Source organism: Calonectris borealis, chromosome 1 (assembly GCF_964195595.1).
Source record: "Calonectris borealis chromosome 1, bCalBor7.hap1.2, whole genome shotgun sequence".
Taxonomy (NCBI): domain Eukaryota; kingdom Metazoa; phylum Chordata; class Aves; order Procellariiformes; family Procellariidae; genus Calonectris; species Calonectris borealis.
The window spans coordinates 89,054,059-89,076,435 of record NC_134312.1 but is presented as its reverse complement, the minus strand read 5'-3'; the positions used below and the strand labels follow the sequence as shown (position 1 = coordinate 89,076,435).

General features: G+C 36.8%; 1 protein-coding gene across 3 annotated transcripts in view; it reads left to right on the top strand.

Annotated features, from left to right (window-relative positions):
- Positions 1-22,377, top strand: part of STXBP5L (syntaxin binding protein 5L) — a 207,360-nt gene that overhangs the window by 110,616 nt on the left and 74,367 nt on the right. For all 3 annotated transcript variants that reach the window (XM_075166333.1, XM_075166324.1, XM_075166315.1), the window contains exons 7-14: positions 5,549-5,632; positions 12,809-12,932; positions 14,517-14,595; positions 14,775-14,929; positions 16,613-16,685; positions 18,004-18,151; positions 19,764-19,831; positions 21,079-21,119. In XM_075166333.1, coding sequence (XP_075022434.1) covers positions 5,549-5,632; positions 12,809-12,932; positions 14,517-14,595; positions 14,775-14,929; positions 16,613-16,685; positions 18,004-18,151; positions 19,764-19,831; positions 21,079-21,119 — 772 coding nt within the window. The remainder of the gene's footprint in view (positions 1-5,548; positions 5,633-12,808; positions 12,933-14,516; positions 14,596-14,774; positions 14,930-16,612; positions 16,686-18,003; positions 18,152-19,763; positions 19,832-21,078; positions 21,120-22,377) is intronic.

Genomic DNA, 22,377 nt, shown 5'->3' with positions numbered 1-22,377 from the left:
AGAGTAGAAAATGTAAGCCATACTGAAACCATCCCAGTGCAGGTGTTTATATCATTGATAGATTGAGAGTGGTGTAAAGAACAAATTAGTGCTAACAAAATACTTGCAGATTTGCAGAATATGGAATTGATAGTGTTTGATGTTTACAGGAAGATATCAGTAAAAGGTACACACAGATGTAAGAGTAGATCCAAGCACTAAATCGAAAGACATAGCTCCAGATCAAAAAATCCAAGAGCAGAGAAAAAAATTAAACTAAATTTTTCAACTAAGGCTCATTAAACTTCGGTTGAAAGAATGAAGGATAAAGCAATCTTTCTTCAGAATGAGGAAAAATGAAAAAAAAAAGCTTCTGGGACTTTCGCTGTTCAGCATAGTCATAAACAACTTGGAAAAGAGAGTAAGCAGTGATGTGATCAGGTTTGCTGAACTTCAGGAGGCTGAGAAACTCAGCAGTAAAATGGCAGGTTAAATACTGTCTTCCGTAAGTATTCAGTGTAAATGATGGAAATGTAAATGATGGAAAGTGATATGTGTGGGGGAAAATATTTCTGACTTTACATATAAAACAACGGTCTGCTCTGATCACTACTGTTTGGTATCAAGAACTTAATGTGATGATTGATAGTTCAATGAAAATGTCAGCTCAATGCTCAGTAGTGACCAATAAAGAAAATCAAAATTAGGCATTATCTGGAGAAGAATAAAGAACAAAAAACAGGCCTATTGCATAAATGCATGGTTGACTTGCCTGCTGAATACTAAGTACAATTTTTGTCCTTCTATCTCAGAAAGAACATAATTGTGCTAAAAGAAGTTCAGAGAAGGGGCAAGGTTTTCTATATGAGACACAACTAAGTCAGACAGCACAATTCAGTGTGGAAAAGAGCTGATTGTGATTCCAAGTTTGAAAATCACAATTGTTATGAAGAGGATAGAAACAGTTCATAGCCCCTTTCAGTACAAAAATTAAAAGGATATCAAATAAAGCTGACAAAACTCAGATTCCAAACAAGCCAGTTAAGTACTTCTTCAAACGTGCAATGGGTAGAAGCTATAAAATTTTTTCCAAATGGTGCTGTGGGTGCTGAAAATGTATATTGGTCACAAGGGAGACTAGAGAAGTTAACACAAGAGAAATCAATTTGGGGGTTACTGAAAAGGTTTGCTGAATTTTCCTAAAAGGTTAATAAAGATGAGGTTAAACGGAGTCATGTCTAGTTGAGAAGTTGGCTATCTTTGAATGAGAAAATTACTTAGGCTGAGAGAACATGTGAGAGTATAACAACTTGCCCTCCTCACATATTGTTCTTTGGTATTTGCTCTTGGCCATTTAAGTACAATATACTGTGATAAGTAGACCTTTTGTTTAATTTAGTAGAGCTGTTCTTGGGTAATAGAGCTGTTTCAAGATCGTTCTACATACTCTGCTTAGCTCCTCAGCTTCAAGTTAACCAAAGACCACCAAGAGGTGTTGGTGGGAGAAATCAGACTCCTCGCATCACTTCACGGGGGGCAGCAGATGAAAGTGTTCTTTACCTATGCTTCAGGAATTAAATAGTGGGTACAAATCAGTCATAATCATTGCTCAAAATACAGATATTCTTGTACTCTACAAGTACAATGGTATTGTACTCTGCAAGGGTCCAGTGGTATATCCTTCTCTGGGATATCACAAAGTTGTTTACAGATGTGGGCATGTTTCGCTGAAGTAAATAAGTAGCATTCTCCTATGGGTACTGAGTTGTTGAGAGTCCTAAAACACAGATAAAACTTTCCAAATCTAGGACAATAATAAGATCTCTTTTGAAAGCCAGGGAAATGTGTGTGCTGACTGTATAGTCATCTTTTAAAAATTCTTTAAATTCCTAAAAGTTCCAGTCTATATCAGTGACTGATGACCAGTTTTTCTGTGCCAAAAGAGTGAATGTTATTCCAGAAGACTTCTGCCATTCAACATTTTTCCAGAGTGCCCTTCAGGCAAACTAGCAAGGCAGATTTTGGAGACAGTCTCTTTTATGAATCTAGCAAGCTGTGGCTGGAAGACAGACGACAAAGAGAATTTGGGCATTTAATGTGTCACTTAAGAACAATTTGGGGACCTAGTGATTAAGTCCATGAAATATAACTGTGTCTGCCAAATCAATGAATAAGTGTGCATTAGGAACAGACTGAAGTGCACAGACATTTGTAAATGGCAGATCTGTAGCAAACATTATTTTTCTTGCTGACACAGGAAAAGACATTAACTGCAATGATCTGCAGTTTCCCAGCAACTGGAGAAAGCTTAATAGGAAAAGGTTTAATGTTATTAACTATTAGCTGGTGGACTAAACTTCCTATCTCCGAGTCTGTTTTCTGAGATTTAATAACACCTAAATACAGTGTGCATTTGGCAGTGTTGTTTTTTTTCTCCCAACTGTTTTGTGCTACCAGGACAAGTAAGGGGCTGGCTGGCATGTACCAGGATGCGATGAGTTGATTGTAAAGGAGAACTCTCCCTAAAACACTATCATCAAAAGCATTTCATGAAGAAGGATTTGTTAAGTCAAAATGTGGAGCAACTCCACTAGACAAGGAAGACCTTGCCAGGACTCCTCCCTCCTTCACATTCTGTCCAGCCTTCTGCATGATTCTTATCCTAATTAAGTATGAGTAATTAAATAAAGTGCCAAGAAACACAAGTTGAAGAGAAATCTTTGGTTTTTTACTTCCTCGACTCTTTTTACACATATTTTTCTTCTTTGTGTATGTTTTCTTCTTCAACTGCCTTTATGGAAGTTCTATTTTTTACCTCATTGAATATTACAGACATAGAGCTTGTCCTATAGATGTCTCAAGTGCTTACCATGGCCAAGAGGAGTGTGAATATTTGAGTTTCCTGTGGTTCAGACAGGTCAGAGTTCAGAGCGTCATAAATATACTGGCAATGAGACTAATCCCATTCGCCCAGTTGGAATTCTGAATTTAGTGTCTGTCATACCATTGTACTAGTAATTTAGCAGCATGGCTACCATCTGAGCAAAGAGAGAGAGAGATTCCCAGCTATGCAGCAAATCTGTTTATCTTTCAACTTCTTCCCTGCAATCACAGCACTTTGTATCCTGCAATTCTGTAGTGCGGTTGTGCAATAAGCATTTCAGCAATAGATCACGTGAAATGCTGTCTCTGATACCTTTTAGTAATGACTTGGAGCGTGATGTCTTTGCAAAAGAGAGTGATAAAAATCAAAAGGCAAACCTGCTTCACCAGGGAGAAAGGCTTATTATGAAACAGGGTCACATACTAAATACTTTTCTATTCCTTCAGTTTCCTGAAGATATTTGTAGAAAAGCTGAGGTGAAAATAATACTGGTAGATACAAACTGAACTCAAGAGGTTTGGTACCCAGCTGTAATGCACTGGTGCAAGTGCTTGTTATGATGACAGTAAGGAAGGCACTAAGACTCCATAACATATTGATTAAAATACCATTTATTGGAGTTAATACGAAAAGGAAAAAGAAGATAATCTTACATTCCCTCAGATGGTGGGAAGCCCCAGTTGTGCAGCATTGGATGGACCTCCAGTAAGGGCACAGCACACTGTACTGGTCCCCTCTGTTAAAAGGTTTGCCAGCATTTTGGTCTTTAGAGATCTTAAAAGATTTTTTTTTTTTAAATATATTCATTTCTACTGTCAGGCAAAAGGATATTCACCTAAGAACATACTGCCTTACATTAAGATAAAGACAAGGAGACAAAGGTGCTTGCCCTTACCAAGTGGGAGCTGCCTACAGGCTTCTTTACAATTAGCCAGCTAAATTTATCTTGTGCCCAAGAAATATGTGCAGCACAACACAGGCCTGAAAGCCAAGTGCTATGTGCAGCACAACATAGCACAGCACAGGCTTGCACCTACTCAGGTTAACTGCTATGTGGATCACTAACTCCTGGATATACAATTGTCTTCCATTTAGGATCACTGCACTACCAGCGAAAGCCATCGCAGTAAGACACTTCTTTGTTCACTCTCTCAATGGCAGTTTATTATTCCAGAATACCATATGGCATCCTGACACAAGTGCTATCCAGTTAGCTGCATGCTTTCTCAACAGGTTGTCTTTTCACGTTTACTCTGCCACAGAATCCCATATGGACCATCCAAAGCAAAAATGATAAATATTCTGGAATTTCTCCAGGACAGTTTGAATTTTTTTCAGGAGCAGAATTCTTAAGTAATCAGGTATTGTTCATATTCAGGTATTAATAACTATAAATCATTCCCAGATTAGGTAATACATCTCCACATAATGAATATTCTGGAAATATAAAGAATCATATCTGGTAGCACTGAGAGTATTCCCAGACTCTTTTATAGCAGTATTGATGTATCAATTATATTTAACTTGGAAACAAAGTGATGTGTTGTTTAGCAGTCCAGCCAAGTTTCAATTTTATGACTTATGCAAGCTAAAATGAGGGATAGCAAAGGTGCTGGTAAGGTTTCACAGACTAAGAGATAGTCTTGTCATTCTTCTGCTTAAATTCTTAATATAGAAACTGTAAATTCTTGCTTGCATTCTGTGATCCATGTGTTTATGGACAAAGAACAACTGCAGTTATCACTGCCAGTTGTATAAAATATTCTGTAGCAGAAATGTGTGAGTCTGCCAGTTTGATCATTCCCAGTCTTCATGTCCAGGATAGATTCTTAGGAAGACAGACTCTATGGGAAGTAATTGCCAGGACACCTAAGTAGGCTAGACTTCACATCTTCCATAAGATCTGAAATTAACTGTGTTCAAATAAAGAGTACTCAGTACAGTGCCAGATCAGTAATTCAGTTCTTTTCAATAGAGACAAGGAGAAAGGATTGTGTTCATTCTTATTTTTCTCCTGAGCATCTTTTTTTGTTCTCTTTCCTCTTTTGACAAATCTTCTTTGCTGGTATTTCTCAGGTGTGTATGATGATATGACATACCAGTTCTAGAAGAAGTAAAAATTGGCATACCAGTTAATTTATTTTCAATTTCTAGGAAAACAAGCAATTTCTTCTCTGCAGGGGGAGTTCTTCAAAATGTTTTAAAGCAATAAAAAGCAGAAATTAAAGGAATATAAGTAGCTGAATGAGAGTTTAATCTGGTGATTCTTTGGCTTGAAGTTATTTAAGTGTCAAACAGTTTTCCCTCCAACCAGGGGCAAAGAAGGTAAGAGCTGGCAGGCACATGCGACGGTCTTATTTTCTCAGCAGAGATACAATTGTGGAGACTGTCCAGGCACGTAATGCTGCAGAAAAAAACAAACAAAGAAAAAAAGGTGTATAAAGCACATTTTTTCTTCCATATCAGATCTTAAATTGTCAGTAATGAGGAGTAATTTATACTGAAAGATAATTTGAAAGCAGGGTATTATGTGTAGTGCAAACTACAATCTTGCACATCAGTTTGGCATTTCTTTTTATAGTGCTTATTTATTTTTTTAAAATCTCTTAAAACCATGAAGTTCTTCAATATTTGTGTATACCTTTTGCATCTGAAACTATAATTGTGTCTGTTTGCCTCCTCCAGCTATTGATAGGCTATGAAAATGGGACTGTTGTACTCTGGGACTTACGATCTAAAAGAGCTGATTTGAGAGCTTATTATGATGAGGTAAGCAATTCCCATTAATTCAGAAAAACTGTGATTCAGCAGTTTGTCTTATGTCTTATCAAGCAGATGGATGTTTATCTGCATGTTTGTGCTATGCTTTTGAACAAGTTATTGACAATAGAAATCAAAACCTGAAATCTCTAGTTCTAATGCATTAGGCTCTTATGAGTCTACTATGACATGGACTCTCTTCCCCTTGATTCTGACAAGTTCATCAGCTTCTGTGTAGGGATCCACTACTCCAGAGTGTAGTAATGAGCTGACCTGAGATACAGCTACATTAGGAATTATATAATTATCTTTACTGAGTATTACTAAAACATTAATTAGAATGAAAGACAAATTACTTTGTAGGGCTATTGGTCTATTACCTAGTACTCAAGATTTGATGAAAAGTTTTTCAAAATTGTATTCTTGTAGTTTTATCAGACAATTGTCTCTTGCCGTTTGTTAAGCAGATTGTATCAACCACAGATGCAGTTCTTGTATCAATAAACAGGGTGTTTCAAAAATAGATATATTCCTAGTTATTATGATTTTAGTACTAGTCCTAGGGAAAAACATACTTTGTTCTGCCAGCCCTTCTGTAAAGTTCACCATGGATGAATGTGAATGCAACTACAACTGAAGGTAGAAAAGGACATTTTCTTTAAAGTGATCCAGGCAGTAATTGGTTTCCTGTAGTTCTCTTTCCTTCTTTGTCTTGCCACCTTATTACATGTAAGGAGTATACACATTTATTTTCACTCTAAAAAGTAACCTGAATATATCTGAATTCTGCACTCTTTCAGGCCTGTCTTCACAGACACGTTAACACTACACTGAGCTTCAAAGTTAAGATTCTGAGCATCCACAAAGCAAATGTTCTAAAGGACAGGGTAATTCGGAGTTTAAACAGGCCAGCACTTAAGCCTCAAGACATGCCCACTAAATTGTCTCTAAGTGACAGTCTGCCTGTGCATACACTTGTGAAATTACACCTGTTCTATTACTTAAGGCTGGACAACTTTTTCCTTTTACAGGTCTCCTGGGAGGGGTCTGTTCACTCACTGTCCTCTCTTGTGCTCAGAATGAGACTACATAAAACAGGATCTATGTAATACTGTTTCCTTTTTTTTTTTCCGCTTGTTGATACAGAGTGGTTGGGTGTTGAAAATTTCTCATACAATTTAGTTGTTCCACATTTTTCAGTACTGTCCTCAGGAACTTTTTTTGGCCTTTTTATCAGTCATGTGCTTTCCTCCTCAGTGGTTACTTGCCATGGCATTACTCCGCTGTCGTGGTTTAACCCTAGCCAGCAACTAAACAGCTGCTCGCTTACTCCCCCCACCTCCAGTGGGATAGGGGAGAGAATCAGGAGAGTAAAAGTAAGAAAACTCATGGGTTGAGATAAGAACAGTTTAATAATTGAAATGAAGTAAAATAATAGCAGTAGCAGTAGCAGTAGCAGTAGCAGTAGCAGTAGCAGTAATAATAATAATAATAATAATAATAATAATAATAATAATAGAATATACAAAGCAAGTGATGCAAGATGCAATTGCTCACCACCTGCCAACTGATGCCCAGCCAGTCCCCAAGCAGTGATTGCCCCCCGGCCAACTCCCCCCAGCTTATGTACTGAGCATGACGTCATATGGTATGGAATACCCCGTTGGCCAGTTTGGGTCAGCTGTCCTGGCTATGCTCCCTCCCAGCTTCTTGCGCACCTGGCTGAGCGTGGGAAGCTGAAAAGTCCTCAACGAGTATAAGCACTACTTAGCAACAACTAAAACATCAGTGTGTTATCAACATTCTTCTCATACTAAATCCAAACCACAGCACTATACCAGCTATTAGGAAGAAAATTAACTCTATCCCAGATGAAACCAGGACATCCACTTTGTGCAACTTGTGATGGCTTGCTATCGTCTACTGAAATGGTTGCAAGATTCTTATTTTGACTTTAAAAGGGTTGTGTGACTAGTCATTGTACTTTATTCCAGACTTTCAGGCTCCAGATTGATAATGCTCCAAATCTGCTAGGATTCCCCTAGCAGAGCCCCTAAAAAGGGTTCCTTTTTAAATCCTGGGTTATATAGCTTTTGTGAGTCACAAATTATTAGTTTGGCATGTGCCACTTGGTATTTGGCACCATCCCGAATTTTCAAACCTAAGCCTCTTCTTACAGATTGGTCACCTAAGATCACAGTCCAGAAAACATTGTTCCTGCTCCCCTTCACCATTCTATCTGGACTGATGCAAGGCCTCTGTGCCCCATGATGTCTGACCAATCTTTCGGTATCATTGTTCTGGCGCTGGGTCAGCCAGTTGCAATTGCAGGGTATCTGTGAGGTCTCATGTAAATTACTGTAAATATTCTGTATCTTCATTGAATACTGAAGTGCCTCTTTGAATGGGGTCTAAATGAGATTAACCCAGCCTCATTTTTATTACTATATTTATGCTTTTTTTAGCAGCAGTTTTGAAACTAACGTAGTCACCCTATTTGATGGTGAAAGAACTGGAAATCTCATCTAAATCACCACTTCCTCTTTTGGCATTTTTAAGGATCGTCGGATGGCATGATCTTTTCTGGCTTATCAGTGGAGCAGATACTTCTGTTCAGTATCAAAAATTCGCCTGGTACCAGGCTTCTCCATTAGCACTTGCTGTGTACTGTGAGAAACAGCTTATTTTCTTGTCTTTGATGGACTGTGAGTGTTCATCATGAAGGCATGTTCTTTCTTCTCTGTAATCTTCTTCAGATAGCTGTCCAACTTGGTAATGTCACTCAAAATAAATGCCCGCACCCTCAAGATCCCATCCTAATACTCATCCTTTCCAGGATCAAGCCTCTTCTGGATTTCTCCTGTGTTACCCTTGACAGCATTGGATTTCAGTCTCCCCAGACCAGCTGTTAAGAAGGAGGCTTTCGGTTGTTATTCAGATCTGTAGAACCTGTCACTGTGCAGCACAGGAATGAGAAGTTAACAGCAGATATTTTTTGATACAGAAGAGGAAAGGAAGCTGGTAACTGATTGTCTCTTTACAAATCTAAATATTCTTCCTTTTTAAGCTCAAGATGGGGACTATGTCTACTGACATTCAATTGTTATAGGGAGGAATAGTTTCGTATCTCATTAATTTAAAGATATTGCTTCTCATACAGCCACAAGAAATGCTTTCATTTCATTGTCAGTGAGAACCATTATTAAAAGGTCTCTTCCATTCAATTTTTTCACTATGTTGAGTGTTTTTTTTTAATTCAGGTCTTAGAAGTAGTGGACACTCAGCTCAGATGGAATAGGTCCTCTTTATTTGCACACTTGAACTGTTGGCTAACAAAAGGATCATCAAGAGATAATGGTTCTCAGTCCACTCAGACATCACCACTGTGAAATCTTGCCTATCTTTTCTAGGCTGCATGGCATTGTCATACCAGTGTGGTGCTTCACATCACATAAGACTTGCAGACATGGGTACGAAACATATGTTGCAGACATCTTCTCAGAATATGGGTAATCTTATGACTGGGAGGTGAATTGTTTCCTACAATATTAGCAGGATCTGTCCAATACTTGCAGAAGTATGCCCATTCGTTTTCCTTGCCATCCAGATTGATGTCACGCACACATGGAATAAACAGCTTACTGAGACAACCTAATAGCTTGTAAGTGGTGGAGCTGAAGACTCTGCCCCCTGTTCACAGACCTGCAATTGCAGTATTTACAGCTGCATTCCATACTCCATCTTCATCATGCTATACCTCATGTCTGAAGACTGGGAACCTTTCATAAATAAAACATGTCTGCTCATTTCAAATGAGATTGCTTCTCACCAAGGACAGAAAAGGCTGTACAAGTTGCATTATCTGGAACTTCTCTGCTTGGTGTTCTTATAAGCCTGTATCTTCCCTTTAAAGCTTCTCTCTGATACTTATGGTTTACTCACTGGAGCTAAAAGTAGGAGCTAAAAGTCTCTTAGCCCTGCTGATGACTGGTTAGAGGCCACCTCAGTTTATCAAGTCCTGATACAAGGAGTTTCTGTGTTTCCTTCTCTACTGTGTCAAAGCTTCTCAAGAGACTAAAATGTTCTCGCTTGTGAAACACCTGGTCCCAGGATGGGACTTGAACCTGCTGCTAAAGAATCTTGCGTCTGCTCTTCAAGATGTCAGCTGCCAATTTGTTTCTTTGTGTGATGATGATTGTCATCTTCTCAGTGGCGATATGTATGAAATATTCAGGCCCTTTCAATCAATGCTTCTATATATCATATAGCCCTCTATAAAAACCTTTCCTTGCAAGCTCTTTTATAAATTTCTTCAAAAGTTTATTTCCATCGATTGGTATAAAAAGAGAGCACATAAACAAGACAGGTCCTTCAAAGGATTCTCAAGATATTATTGATAGTTGGCAGACCCAAAAAACCATCCGTCTTCATACACAGACTGTTTAAAAGTTTGACAGGTTGTGTCAACATACATTGAGAGCTTCCTGAAGCATAGTCATCATCTTTCATTAGAACACATCTCCAAAATGAAGCTGCAGCATTCACAGAGACATTTGCCAAATGACATCTCCCTACCTTTATCAAGCACTATGCCATTATGGAAGTATCAAATCAGATGTGGCCCTTGCTGTAATGGTCCTGCAGTACTACTAACACAAAGGATTCTTAAGATTCAAGCAATAGGATGAGATGAGGATGGTGCTTGTTCAAAATATGGTTAAAAGTGGTCCTAGAGTCCCTATGAGTTCTCTCAGTGGAGGAGGTTTGTGGTTGGGAAGAAACTGAAATGATGCTGGGCATGCTTAATTTTAGTACATGCTGAGTGTGAGAGAAGATGGAATATATATGCAACCACTGGGTATTGCAGAAGGAGAAAAATACCCATCTGGAGTGATATGCTTTATGTGCATACACTGTGTGAACATTCACATGAGTCACTCACTGTGATGAACTCCTGTTCTACGCAAATAACTGCTCCTTTTTTGTGTGGATACTAACGAAGTGGATCAGAATGCTAGACATATTCTAGCAGAGAGAAAATTAGGGACTTACTCAGTACTGGCTTTCAGCATTAGTTGTGACTCCCAGTTGAGACCTCCAAAAGCAATTCCAAGTATTTCTTGCCTGTTTTGGGGCAAAGTTCAACAGGTGAGTTTGAGTTGCTGCTATGCCAACTGTCTGTGACAGGAGCATTCCGCCTCAGCTCCACTCAACAGGAGGTTTATGTTGGCAGGTGGCACCTAGCAGCTGAGAGGCACTTTAACAAGCAGCTTGGTACAATTTTCAGCTGCTAGTTACTAGCTCCTGCTTAGACACAGTTAGCGACTGTAACCATGTGAAATGTTTCTATGTGTGGTAACACATCAAAAGCAGATTCAAATTTGGCATGATAGCAAGCATGAATGAGCTCATGTCAGAATTAATTTGCACGAGGACAGGCATGCCTTCAGTGTAAGTGAAGCAGCGCTCCCCACAGATCTAAGGTTCTTACTACCTGAAGGCAAAGGCATTGGACTCTGTATGAACCATCTTTCTGTGTTGTCTTCTGTTGCTTCAGTTATAGTTTGGTATCTTCTGGGTCTTTAAGAGGAATTGTGTGCCAACCCCCCTCTGGTAGGTAAAAGTTTGAGCGACACCCATTATGTTACTCGAAGATGAACATCTAGAGTTCACTTTGTTCAGCTCCGTTTCTTGAGTCTTTATTAGCATGACTAGCTTACTAGTGTGTTAGCAAAGCATTCTTATACAAGGCATGTCAGATTCCTGTTAAAACATCTGGGTTATCTTAATGCAAAGGCCCCTTTGTGGCTATGCTGTCCAGCCTCAGGAGCTGAGTAGAGTTTTGGGAAAGGGTCATGGCCTTTTCGTTGGTTTCTTCTGATATTCCCTCCAGACCATGAGCCATTACCAACCATAACAATCAATATACTTATTAAAAGAGGAACACCAATAGGGAGTTTTGAATAGTGACCAGTAGCATGTAGGTTTATTTCTTGTCAGCTTAAGCAAAATTGATATGAACAACTCCAATGCTATTTTATGAATACCCAGGCATGATGTTAAAGTGATTTGAATAAATTAGGTAAATGGCCATATGCAATTGTAAGTGCATGCAAGGCCTTAGCATTTCCTGGGTTGCAAAAATGGAAATTTATTAAACTGCATTCAAAAATAGGTCTCTCTTATTTACATTTACATAAAAACATATTGTGGTTTTTGCTATTTGGCAGCTAATATTTCTGGAAGGGAAATGGATTTAAGGAAAAATTCTATGAGTTTGTGCTTCTGAGGGGAGTGTGTGAGAAACTGTGTTATACACTGAAGCAATAGTTTGTTTTGCCAGAAAATGGCTTTTGTTAGTTTCTAGCACCAGTGAAAATGAAGGACTTACACCATTATCCTTTCAGCTAGTTTGATGTAATTATGGATATTTTCAGTCAGTTCCACTAATTATGCACAAAATATTAAGAATGGTCTATTAATTTTTGAAGTGTTGCTTTTTGGCATACGTAACATTCATCATGTGGTACTTGCATTGTGTACATAGGAGTGTGGTATTCCTCTTCTCTGAAGCACTATCTGTTCCAAAAAGTGTCTTACATCATTGTTTTGTTAATTTCCTGTATCAATGAAACAACCCTGGTAACTTTAGTGGTTTTGTTTTTATATTAAACATCCCAGATTTCTGTGTACTTACTTTGAAACTTAAGTATGTGGGAGGGGAAATTATGCAAGAACAGAGTACTATTTCTACTTTTCCTAAATAGTCCTCTGGGGTAGGCTGCATGTGTTGTATGTTACCTGTAAAACTTGTCACACAGAATTCCCTGTATGTTTGCCAGAGGAAATACTTCTAAGGAGAGCTATCAGACATATTATGATTGCACTGTATGTCCCTTGTTCTTATACTTTTACCTTAATACCTTGTTGTTTCAGTTTTGGTCAGATTCAGTACAAGCTTTCTTACGTTCTTGTGATATGTTAGCATTTATAATGAATTCTTTTGCTTGACTAGCAGTAGATTACAGCCATTGGTTACTAAAAAGTGCTGGTAATGGACAAACAAGAACCATCCAACTGTTGATATACAATTAGATTAATATAATTCAAAGTCACACATTAAAATATCATTAGCGTAAACACTGTATTCCATTTCAGTCTCAAGTTCTTCTTTCATTTCTGTAGGCTATTCATTCTGTTGCTTGGCATCATGAAGGGAAACAGTTCATGTGCAGTCACTCTGATGGCAGCTTGACCCTATGGAACTTGAAAAGTCCTAACAGACCATTCCAGACCACAATTCCACATGGTAATTTTGGTAGTTAAAATATATAACTAAGAAGCAATACAATATTCTCCATGCTGTTTGCTAATATCTGTGTTTATTTCATTTTTTATTGTAGCCCAGATCCAGAGTTGCTTCTTGCATAAATATTTTAATCTGCAAAGTAGCTCTAAAATATTATAAAAATCAGAGAGCAATTTTGATCAAACTTTTTTTTTTAATTGGTGTCGTTGTGGTTTAACCCGGCAGCATAAATACCTCTGACTGGATAATATTGCTCTAATGTCTTCTTTTATCCAATTCATCTTAATAGTCTACTGCTAGTCTTTGACACCCTCAGGCTATGGGATTTTCACATTTCTTTCTTTTATATTTTGTACTTATGGGCTCATATGTGCAATTTTCACAAGAAGTAATACATTTTGTACAAGGTACTGTGTTGCTTGTTATAGAGATGATACAAGGCTTCCCAAGTCACTGCAATGAAGAATTTAAAGGAGCCATATTAAGAAATGGCTGTATCTTTTATGGCTGGGACTTTATGTGCCATTGCTTCCTATAAATGAGGTTAAAAGATATTAACCCTATTGCAAATCAATACATTACCAAGAAGCCTGACTGGGTGGAGAGGGAGAAAGAAGGGGAAGGCAAGATCTATGTAGACCCAAAAAGTTTTAGCATTTTCTTAAATCTCCTAATTCCTTTTATTTTATAATTTTTAGTCACAGGATTGTACTTTATGTCAGAAGGGACCTCTCAGAGGTCATCTAGTCTAACCCCCAGCTCAAAACAGGCCTGATTAGATCAGTTAGCTCAGAGCACTTCCAACAACAAATTGCACAACCTCTCTGGGCGACGTCTTCCAGTATTTAATGACCCTCATGGTACAAATTTTTTTGCTAATATCTAATGGGAATTTCCCATGTCGCAACTTGAGTCCTTTGCCTCCCATCATGTCACTGTGCACCTCTGAGAACAGTCTGGCTCTATCTACACTGTATCCTCCAATCAGGTTGTTGTCGAAAGTAAGCATAGGCTTTCCAAAGTAACAAAACCAAAATTGTTAATTTTTTGGTTTACCAGTGACTTTTCTCTGACTGGAAGAAAGTACTGAGCCATAATTAACCAAGAACCCCTGAATTTCAATTGTACGCTTCATTTAATTTTATCATTCAACTAGTTACACTCCAGAGCATGTAACATTTTGTCAACAAAAGGAATTGAGTCAATCTAAGAATGACTTAGGAAAAAATTAAGCTGTTTATGGTCATAATGTGTTCAGAAAAAAGGTATACGTTTGGTCAAATTCATTAATTATTAGTTAAGTGACATCCTTTTCAGAAACCTGCATGGTTTTTAGATGTCTTTGAAGGGTGGTCTATGGTCCTTTAGATGTACGTGACGGTAAAAACATAAAGCCATAATAAATGCAATTAATTTAGACAAATGCATATTTTACGGAAACAGGAGCTAATACTCGTCATATTCGGTAGCTTTAAAGTTCCATTCTCTTACTGCTTATACAGTTGCTTCAATGTGTATGTTTTAGTTTGATAATTCTATTATCATGATGTTTTAATACAGTTTTCATCTTCTTTCTTTCCTTAGGAAAAATTCAAAGAGATGGAAAAAAACCTGAATCTTGTAAACCAATTCTTAAAGTAGAGTACAAGACCTGTAAAAACAGGTATGGTTTTAATTCTTTAATTAACTCAATGTTACATTCCTGAGTGAAAGTCCTTTTAGAATCTTTCCCTCTTTCTTTTTGCAAAGCTATTCATTATTATTTAAAGGTACTAAACCAATAATGTGAACTTGTATATACTTTGTAAACTTATAATTACTGTGTTGCTTTTTTTAATACAGTGAACCATTTGTGATATTTTCTGGTGGATTGTCATATGATAAGGCTTGCCGAAGACCAAGTTTAACAATCATGCATGGGAAAGCAATTACAGTTCTTGAAATGGATCACCCTATAGTTGATTTTTTAACTCTTTGTGAAACCCCATATCCAAATGGTGAGTTTATTTAGCAAAACACAGTTATGGAAAATATAAATGAAGTCATCTTCTCTCATACCTTAATTCCACTTCAGGGACTTCCATTCTCACAGTTCTCTCCATCTCAAGAAAACCACATCCCTGAAAATAACTGGAACTTGTTTGCATTCTCAATAGAGGAAGCAAGTAATGAGTGGACAATAAAGCATGCATAAATCTCCAGATATAAGCTTGAAACAGATGGGCTAGTTTAAGAAAATATTGCTATTAATCAAACATATGTGCTTATATTTCTGACATTTTTCATGAGGCTGAAAATCTACAGATTGCTAAATTATTGAAGATTAAACTATCACTTATCTGCAAAAAAGTTCTTACAATTCAACCTGAATTGAACTGTTAGAAGTGTTCTGCTGCATATTGTGGGGCTGCCATATTCTGAGGTACATTCACAGAAAAATCCAGAAAGTAAATTAAGAAAAGCTGTAAGTCAAAAAGAAACTAAAAGTTTAGCATTTTAAGCCCTCAAGCCGAAAAGTAAAATAAATCTTATATACGTAGCTAAATCAAATACATATTAATAACACTTAGTAAAGATAAAATGTATATTTGTTTCAATGTCATGCAGAAATTTAATGTTCAATAATCAAAGTTAGTTTGCGCCTTCATTTAACTGTGTCAAATACAGTGACACTTCCCAGAACTAAGATTTTGTAGCCCCTTCTCCTGCTCATATACTAACGTTTAAAAATTTTGGTTTAGCCTGTGTTATTCATAGCCTTGTATAAAAACAGGCCACAAATGATGTGCATTCGTAGCTGGCCTGAAAGGAAGGTAGATCAGTTGCTGTCAATTTACTCAGCCTTTTGGCATCAGCCATCTGAAGAGTGTATTCTGAGCTTGCACATGCTGGAATGGTTTGTTGCTGTTGAAAAGAGGGTCGTAATTTCACATTTGTATTTTTTAAAGTAACTTTTGTCTTATGTAAACTAATGCACCCTGTGCATCAAGGCAAGCATTTATTTGTCATTTTAATTGTTTATTTTTGATAAATGAAAAAAGCATTAAATAAAAAACCAAACTGTATAATCTCCTGAAGTTTGTACGGGAGGAAGGAGCGTGTCAGTATCTGAATTGAACACGGCAGACTTACAGGATTCCTTTGGAATCACTTTGGAAATGAGGGCATTGTGTATCATCAAGTGGACTGGACCAGCTGTTCGCAATCTGTTTTTGAAGAACAGTTGTACACAGTAGAAGTATTACTACTGGACAACAAAAATACATTTTCTGTATAATAATTGGATTCAGCAATGCAGTGATACACACACCTTATTCATATTCTGTTTTTTTACTTTCAATATACCATCATGCTGGCATGCTATAATATGCCAATTCTATTTCTGCTGCGTATGTTGATCAGCAATACTGCCCAAAAATCATTTCTCAGTTCCTGTCTGGCTCTAATCTGGCCCTAGTTTGCAGATATGTTGATTAGCAATAGTGCCCAAAAGCCATTTCTCAGCTCCTGTCAGGCCCTAGTTTGCGGATACGTCTAGTTTGTGGATATGTCTAGGATTTGTACTTCAAAACTTTTGTTTAATATACTGTGAATGTTTAGAGAACATAAATGTGACTTGCTTGTTTAAAATGACTAACACAAGAACTCCATGTCTTTTATAATTGATTCTTCACTTACAGAATTTCAAGAACCCTATGCTGTAGTTGTGCTTTTGGAAAAAGATCTCATTGTTGTTGACCTGACACAAAGCAAGTAAGTATGAAGCCTTATATGAAGTTATTTATATATCTTAACTGTCCAGCAAATGATGATAAAAATCCAAATGTTATCGTGCAATGCCAAAATCATTCACTCTTGGTAGTAATTCATTCTATATGTTTACCTCCACCTTAAGAGCTAAGATCAGCTAATCAACAGGAACTTATGATAATATTTGTTCTTAAGTTTGGGAACAAATCTAAATCTGCGGTTCCTTCAGCATAGCTCTCAAACATTCACTCAACATCGAAGTTAAGTAATACTTGGTCACATGCTGAATTATGACCTGAATGTGTGTTTTGGAAACCAAATTCAACTAGTACTTATATGCATGCCTAACTTCACTGGACTCCACAGGGACTACCACTTAAGTATTCACTTAAGTATCTTAATAAATAATGTCATTGATTTATAGTGGATCTACAGGATTATTTCATGATCCAGTTGGTCATTTAAATGACAAATAGTTCTTTCACATCAGAATCAATGTTCATATCAAAGAGGAACTATACATTATGTAATGCAGAATCCAATTCTTATTTATTTTGTTCTGCCTCCAACACTACCAGTAATGTACATCCACATTCACACTGGTATAACTAGGAACAGATTTTGCCCTTAATGTCTTGAAACATTTTAAGTGACTCATATTCTGATCTCACTTACTTTCAAGAATAATTCAAATCCTCTCAGCAATATAAAATGGATGTAACTGAAATCAGAACCAAATTTCCTGCATTTTTGAATTGTGAATAACATTGTGTAATATGCCAGAAGTGAGGCCTTCCTTCTTATCAGACTGTCCAAACTGATGGAAGTGAGAAATAAACTGAGAAAAACTTCATCTGTTATTGCAATTGTTCATTGTAGAATCAGTAGTCTACCAAATAAGCTAAGCTGCTCAATATAAAATCCACAGTTGTATAAGTAGTTCTTAGGTCATAGTATATATCATATCCATGAAGCTGAAGCTTCTAGAAAATGTGTCACTTCTGTATAAATAAGATTTTGAGATGTTGGGAAAGATTTGTTCCTAATCCTCATTCACACAAGTAGCCCTATCAGCCTTAGGAACTATTCACATGAATGGGTATTTATGTTACAAGAGGATTCTTGTCACAGCAGTGGAATTTTTATATCTTTATTTGAGTAACTACACATTATTATTGACATTAAAAATAATACATATGTTTGAATAAATAAGGGAAAATGTATTTTACTTAGATTCTGTTATACACTTTAATATAAGAATATGTTTCTTCTATGGCTCAGTATGTCACAGTGCTTCTAATAAATTGTCTTCCTTAACTAGTTTTCCAATCTTTGAAAATCCATATCCTATTGACATTCATGAGTCACCTGTTACCTGCACAGAATATTTTGCGGACTGTCCTCCAGATTTGATTCCTGTACTCTATTCTGTAGGAGCAAAACATAAAAAGCAAGGATACAGCAATAAGGTAAGCAAAACCAGTATTTTTTTTAAACAAAGAAATTAGATGTACAACCTATGTTTTTGTAACATCTTACCAAATTATTTTCATTTTACTTCTTTAATAATCACTTTCAAGCTGGTCCAACCAGCAGCTTAGCAGCATGCTTACGGCCTGGTATTTGTCCCTCAGAAACACCATCACTTAAGCACAACCATTAAGGACCATTATATAGGACTTAATCATTCGGCTGCTGGAGTTAAAGGAAAACCATCAGTGTACAATTCAAATTTGTATGGATAAGTTATTTCTATCAAAGAAAAAAGTGAAAACATTATAACTGAAAGAAATTAGCAGAAGAGCTTCAGTGAAAGTTGAGGGTTGACAGCATGTCTGTGAGATTTTTATTAAATAGGCATATTAATAATTATTTTACTGAGCTACCAAAGTCTTAACATAATGCTTTTAGAAATAGGACAAGCTGCAGAAATAAAAAGAGGAAATGCAATTATTTTATAAATTTCAAGTATTAATCTGGTTTATGTTTTGACTATAACTAATCCATCATAATAAAAAAATCAGAAAAAATATTGGGTAAACAAATCAGACATCATCAGTTTTCTATTCATATTAATGGAAGTATTCTCCTTGGAGCTGCCTTGTTTTCCATGAACTGAGAAACTGGGCCCTATCTACTTCTTTTGGATCTTGATTCAGCAAAGTACTTCAGAAACTATTTTTTTCTCTTATTTGAATTTGTCTACTTATCTATCCTTACCTCATATACATAGTTTCCCAAACTTTTCACCACCTACCTGTATTCATTGCACACTCTCTTGTCCCATTGCTTTATTTATGCACATACAAATATACACTCTGAATGTAGGTGGCCACTCATTTGCCACCCACCCATTTCTGTACCCACAAGCATCCACTCCATGTACCCACATAACCAGTTTGTGCTTGCAGTTTTTTTCCACCCACTCATACTCTGCACGCATTCTCATCCACTCTGCACATACGTCATCCTCCACATCTTGTATCCTGTATCCATACATGTCAAGCTTTAGGCACAGACGAGCATTTTGCTCTACCAGCCTAGACTAAGGAAGAAAACAGGAGTCTTGCCACTAGTAAACAAAAGGCAGAGAAGAGATGATGATTTCATATGTTCTGTAAAAGTTGCATTCCCTTATCTCCTATCTCATGGTATCATGCTCAGATATTTGTTTCTGGGCCAGCTTCTTCAACCGTCTTCATCCTCAGAACAGATTCTCAGTCTATTCAGTGTCCTATAGAAACTCCAAGAGTCAAGCAATCTGAAAAGAGTAGCAGAACTGTTTGTTACTCCTTCCTCTAGTTGCTATTTTGGATTGTTGAGTGTTAGCTGTGCAGAAGTATTTTAAAAACATAGAACTTTAATTGATAACATAAAAATGTTATTAAGTTTCAAAAGCCTTAATTGATAATATAAAAATGTTAATAAACTTTAAAAGCCTTGAATGCTACGCATTTTTCTTCCTTTTATGAGTTATATTACTTTTTGGAGGAAGATGTTGTCTACTCCTGAGTTTAAAAATTAACCAAGCAAGATTCATCAGAATTAGTTATGATCTCTGTTCTCTTGTTGTTTGTTTAGGAGTGGCCTATCAGTGGTGGAGCATGGAACCTTGGAGCTCAAACATATCCCGAAATCATTATTACAGGGTGAGAATGAAACTGAGGGTTGGCACTTTTAAAATGTTAGTGTCTACAGCTTTTGATTGTGGGTTAGCTATAGATAAGAGTTGACCCTTCAGAGAGTATGCACATCCTGGCCTCTTCATCTGAGGTACGTAGTTTTTTCCCTTGTGCAGAGTCACCACAGAAATTCCCATTTGCTGTAGAAAATAGAACTTTGTACTCGGGGATGAACTACCATTAAGAATTACCATTTGAGGCCCCAGTGTTAGACAGCAAGTCTATACACTTGTGAAGGTGGGGTCTTTGGAAAGGAGAATCCATTGCAAGAGAACATTCTGGCCTTGGAGGGCATAGAGAATAGCTCTAAAAAGGGGAGCAGCTGTTCTTCTACAGCTGTTGTCCTTTGGCCTTCTGGGGACTTTGTACCTGGGAACAGTTTGGGAATTCTGAATTTTAATTTTAATACCCCAGCATTAGTGTGGGTGTGGTGCACTGGGATGAATTTCACCTTGTGAATGGAGAGGCAGCCCCGTAGCAAAAAGGGATAGAAAGGCTCAGATTGCAGTAGGAGCCCCATGAGCAATGCCTGATGGATTTTCAAGAGGCCATGCTGTAAAACAGAAGCTATTCAGCTATGATGCACTCCGTGTTTCCCTCTGGTCTCAGCCATGCTGATTATAACAATTTGATAAATTGTTATTATCAGTGATACTTAACACCTGTTTTTAAAAATAAGATTATGATGTGTGCAATAATAACAATAAGGTGATGAAGGGGTTATTCTCAATTTAAACAGAAATGTCTCCTTTGTCCAGCTTTACTTCAGGGATGATTTTATGTTGATAAAAAGAACACAGCTGTAAGGTATTAAGCAAAATGAAGTTACCCTCTGTCTTTTCAAAGTTTGTTATACATGGCGTTTTTAGAGTGCATAGGCTTGATGTTGGCGTACTGCAAAGCCAGAAGTGCTTAACTTAAACTTGTTAGTAGTATGGGAATTAATTTCTTGCTCTTGTGATCCTAAAATCCGCTGGAGGCTTAGTTCTCTGTAGGAAATGCATGAAAAAGTATTTTATCAACCTAATCAAACTAATAACAAAATATTTTCTTATAGTTAGTGTGCATATCATTGTATATTGTCAGTAAGGTATAGAGAGCTACCACATGAGCAAAATACAGTTTTTCTGCTTATATTTATCAGTCACTGAAAGTAGAAGATGTTTTAGAATTGCATCTTGTTTTAACACATTTAATTTTTTTTTTTTTTTAAGCCATGCAGATGGATCAGTAAAGTTTTGGGATGCTTCTGCCAGTAAGTTTCTAAAGTTCGCTTTTATTTAATGCTGACAAATCACACACACACAGAGATACATAACATGATATTTAACAGTATGAGTAGTAATACCTGGTATGATATAATTAGGAATAATGAGGTGAAATTAAGCAAATTTTTATTAAGTTAGGAAAAAAAAACACTGCTAATGAGATATATTAGAGAGAAAAGAGTGAAAGTCTGTAAGAGGAATAAAAACTCCAGATCCAACATACCAAAACATGTGAAGGATGAAGTGTTGGTAAAAAATCCCTAGAGCATAATCTTATTGTGTGTGTAAAAGAGTGGGCTCAATTAGATCTAATATTCAGTTCCAGTTGTCATGTCTCTTCTATTCTGAATACAATATAGTCTTTTTTATGGCTAAGTAAAAATAAAATATTAAAATACAATAATACATCTTAATACATGTCTAATCTGGCGAGGGTGGAGAAGATGTAAATCTTTTCTTGTCCAGTCTCAAGTTCCAGGAAGTAATTGGGAAGCATTTTCATTCATCCTAGCAGGAAAAAGCTTCAGAGAATACTTGTTCCATACATTCTAGCTGTAACTACACATATCAAAACCCAGCATTTTCCCTTACAGAAAATACATATGGTACTTACTAGTAAAATATATTTGTTAAAAATATACATACATTTTGGTTGAAAGCTGAAATATTCTGGTTCAAATAATGTGGCTGTGTTTCACAAAAGTTGCAGTAGATTTGCCTTGTATTCTGTCTCTTCTGTGGTACAGGGATGTCTGGGTAGAATCTCTCTTTTATGAGGTATCAGTCTCTTAAAGAAAAGCGAGTGCGAAAGAAATTTCTGTATGAAATGTTAGGCATAGAGAGATTTAATTTGACCCTAATAACCAGTCTGTAATGATCGCCAAGAACATGGAGTATGAGATACTTAAACTACTTGCTACTTCCACGTTGTGCCACAGAATTGTAATGATTAATACTGCTACCATTTCCAGCCAAATATGGGGAATGTTTACAAGATGACTTTGTCAGGTTTTTCTCTTTTTGCCTAATACCAAGTATTTTCACTCATCAGGATGGACAAGGAGAAAATGAGGATTTCCAAAGCCTCATTTCACAAAGGAATTTTACATAGGCATGTCAACTGAACATGACTACGAGTTGTTTTTTTATTATATAATTTGTCTATTTGGAAGTGGAGGAAAAACAGATACTGCTGCTTAGAGTTTACATCTTCCAGCATTTTCGAGTTATGGTGAGCACCAAAAA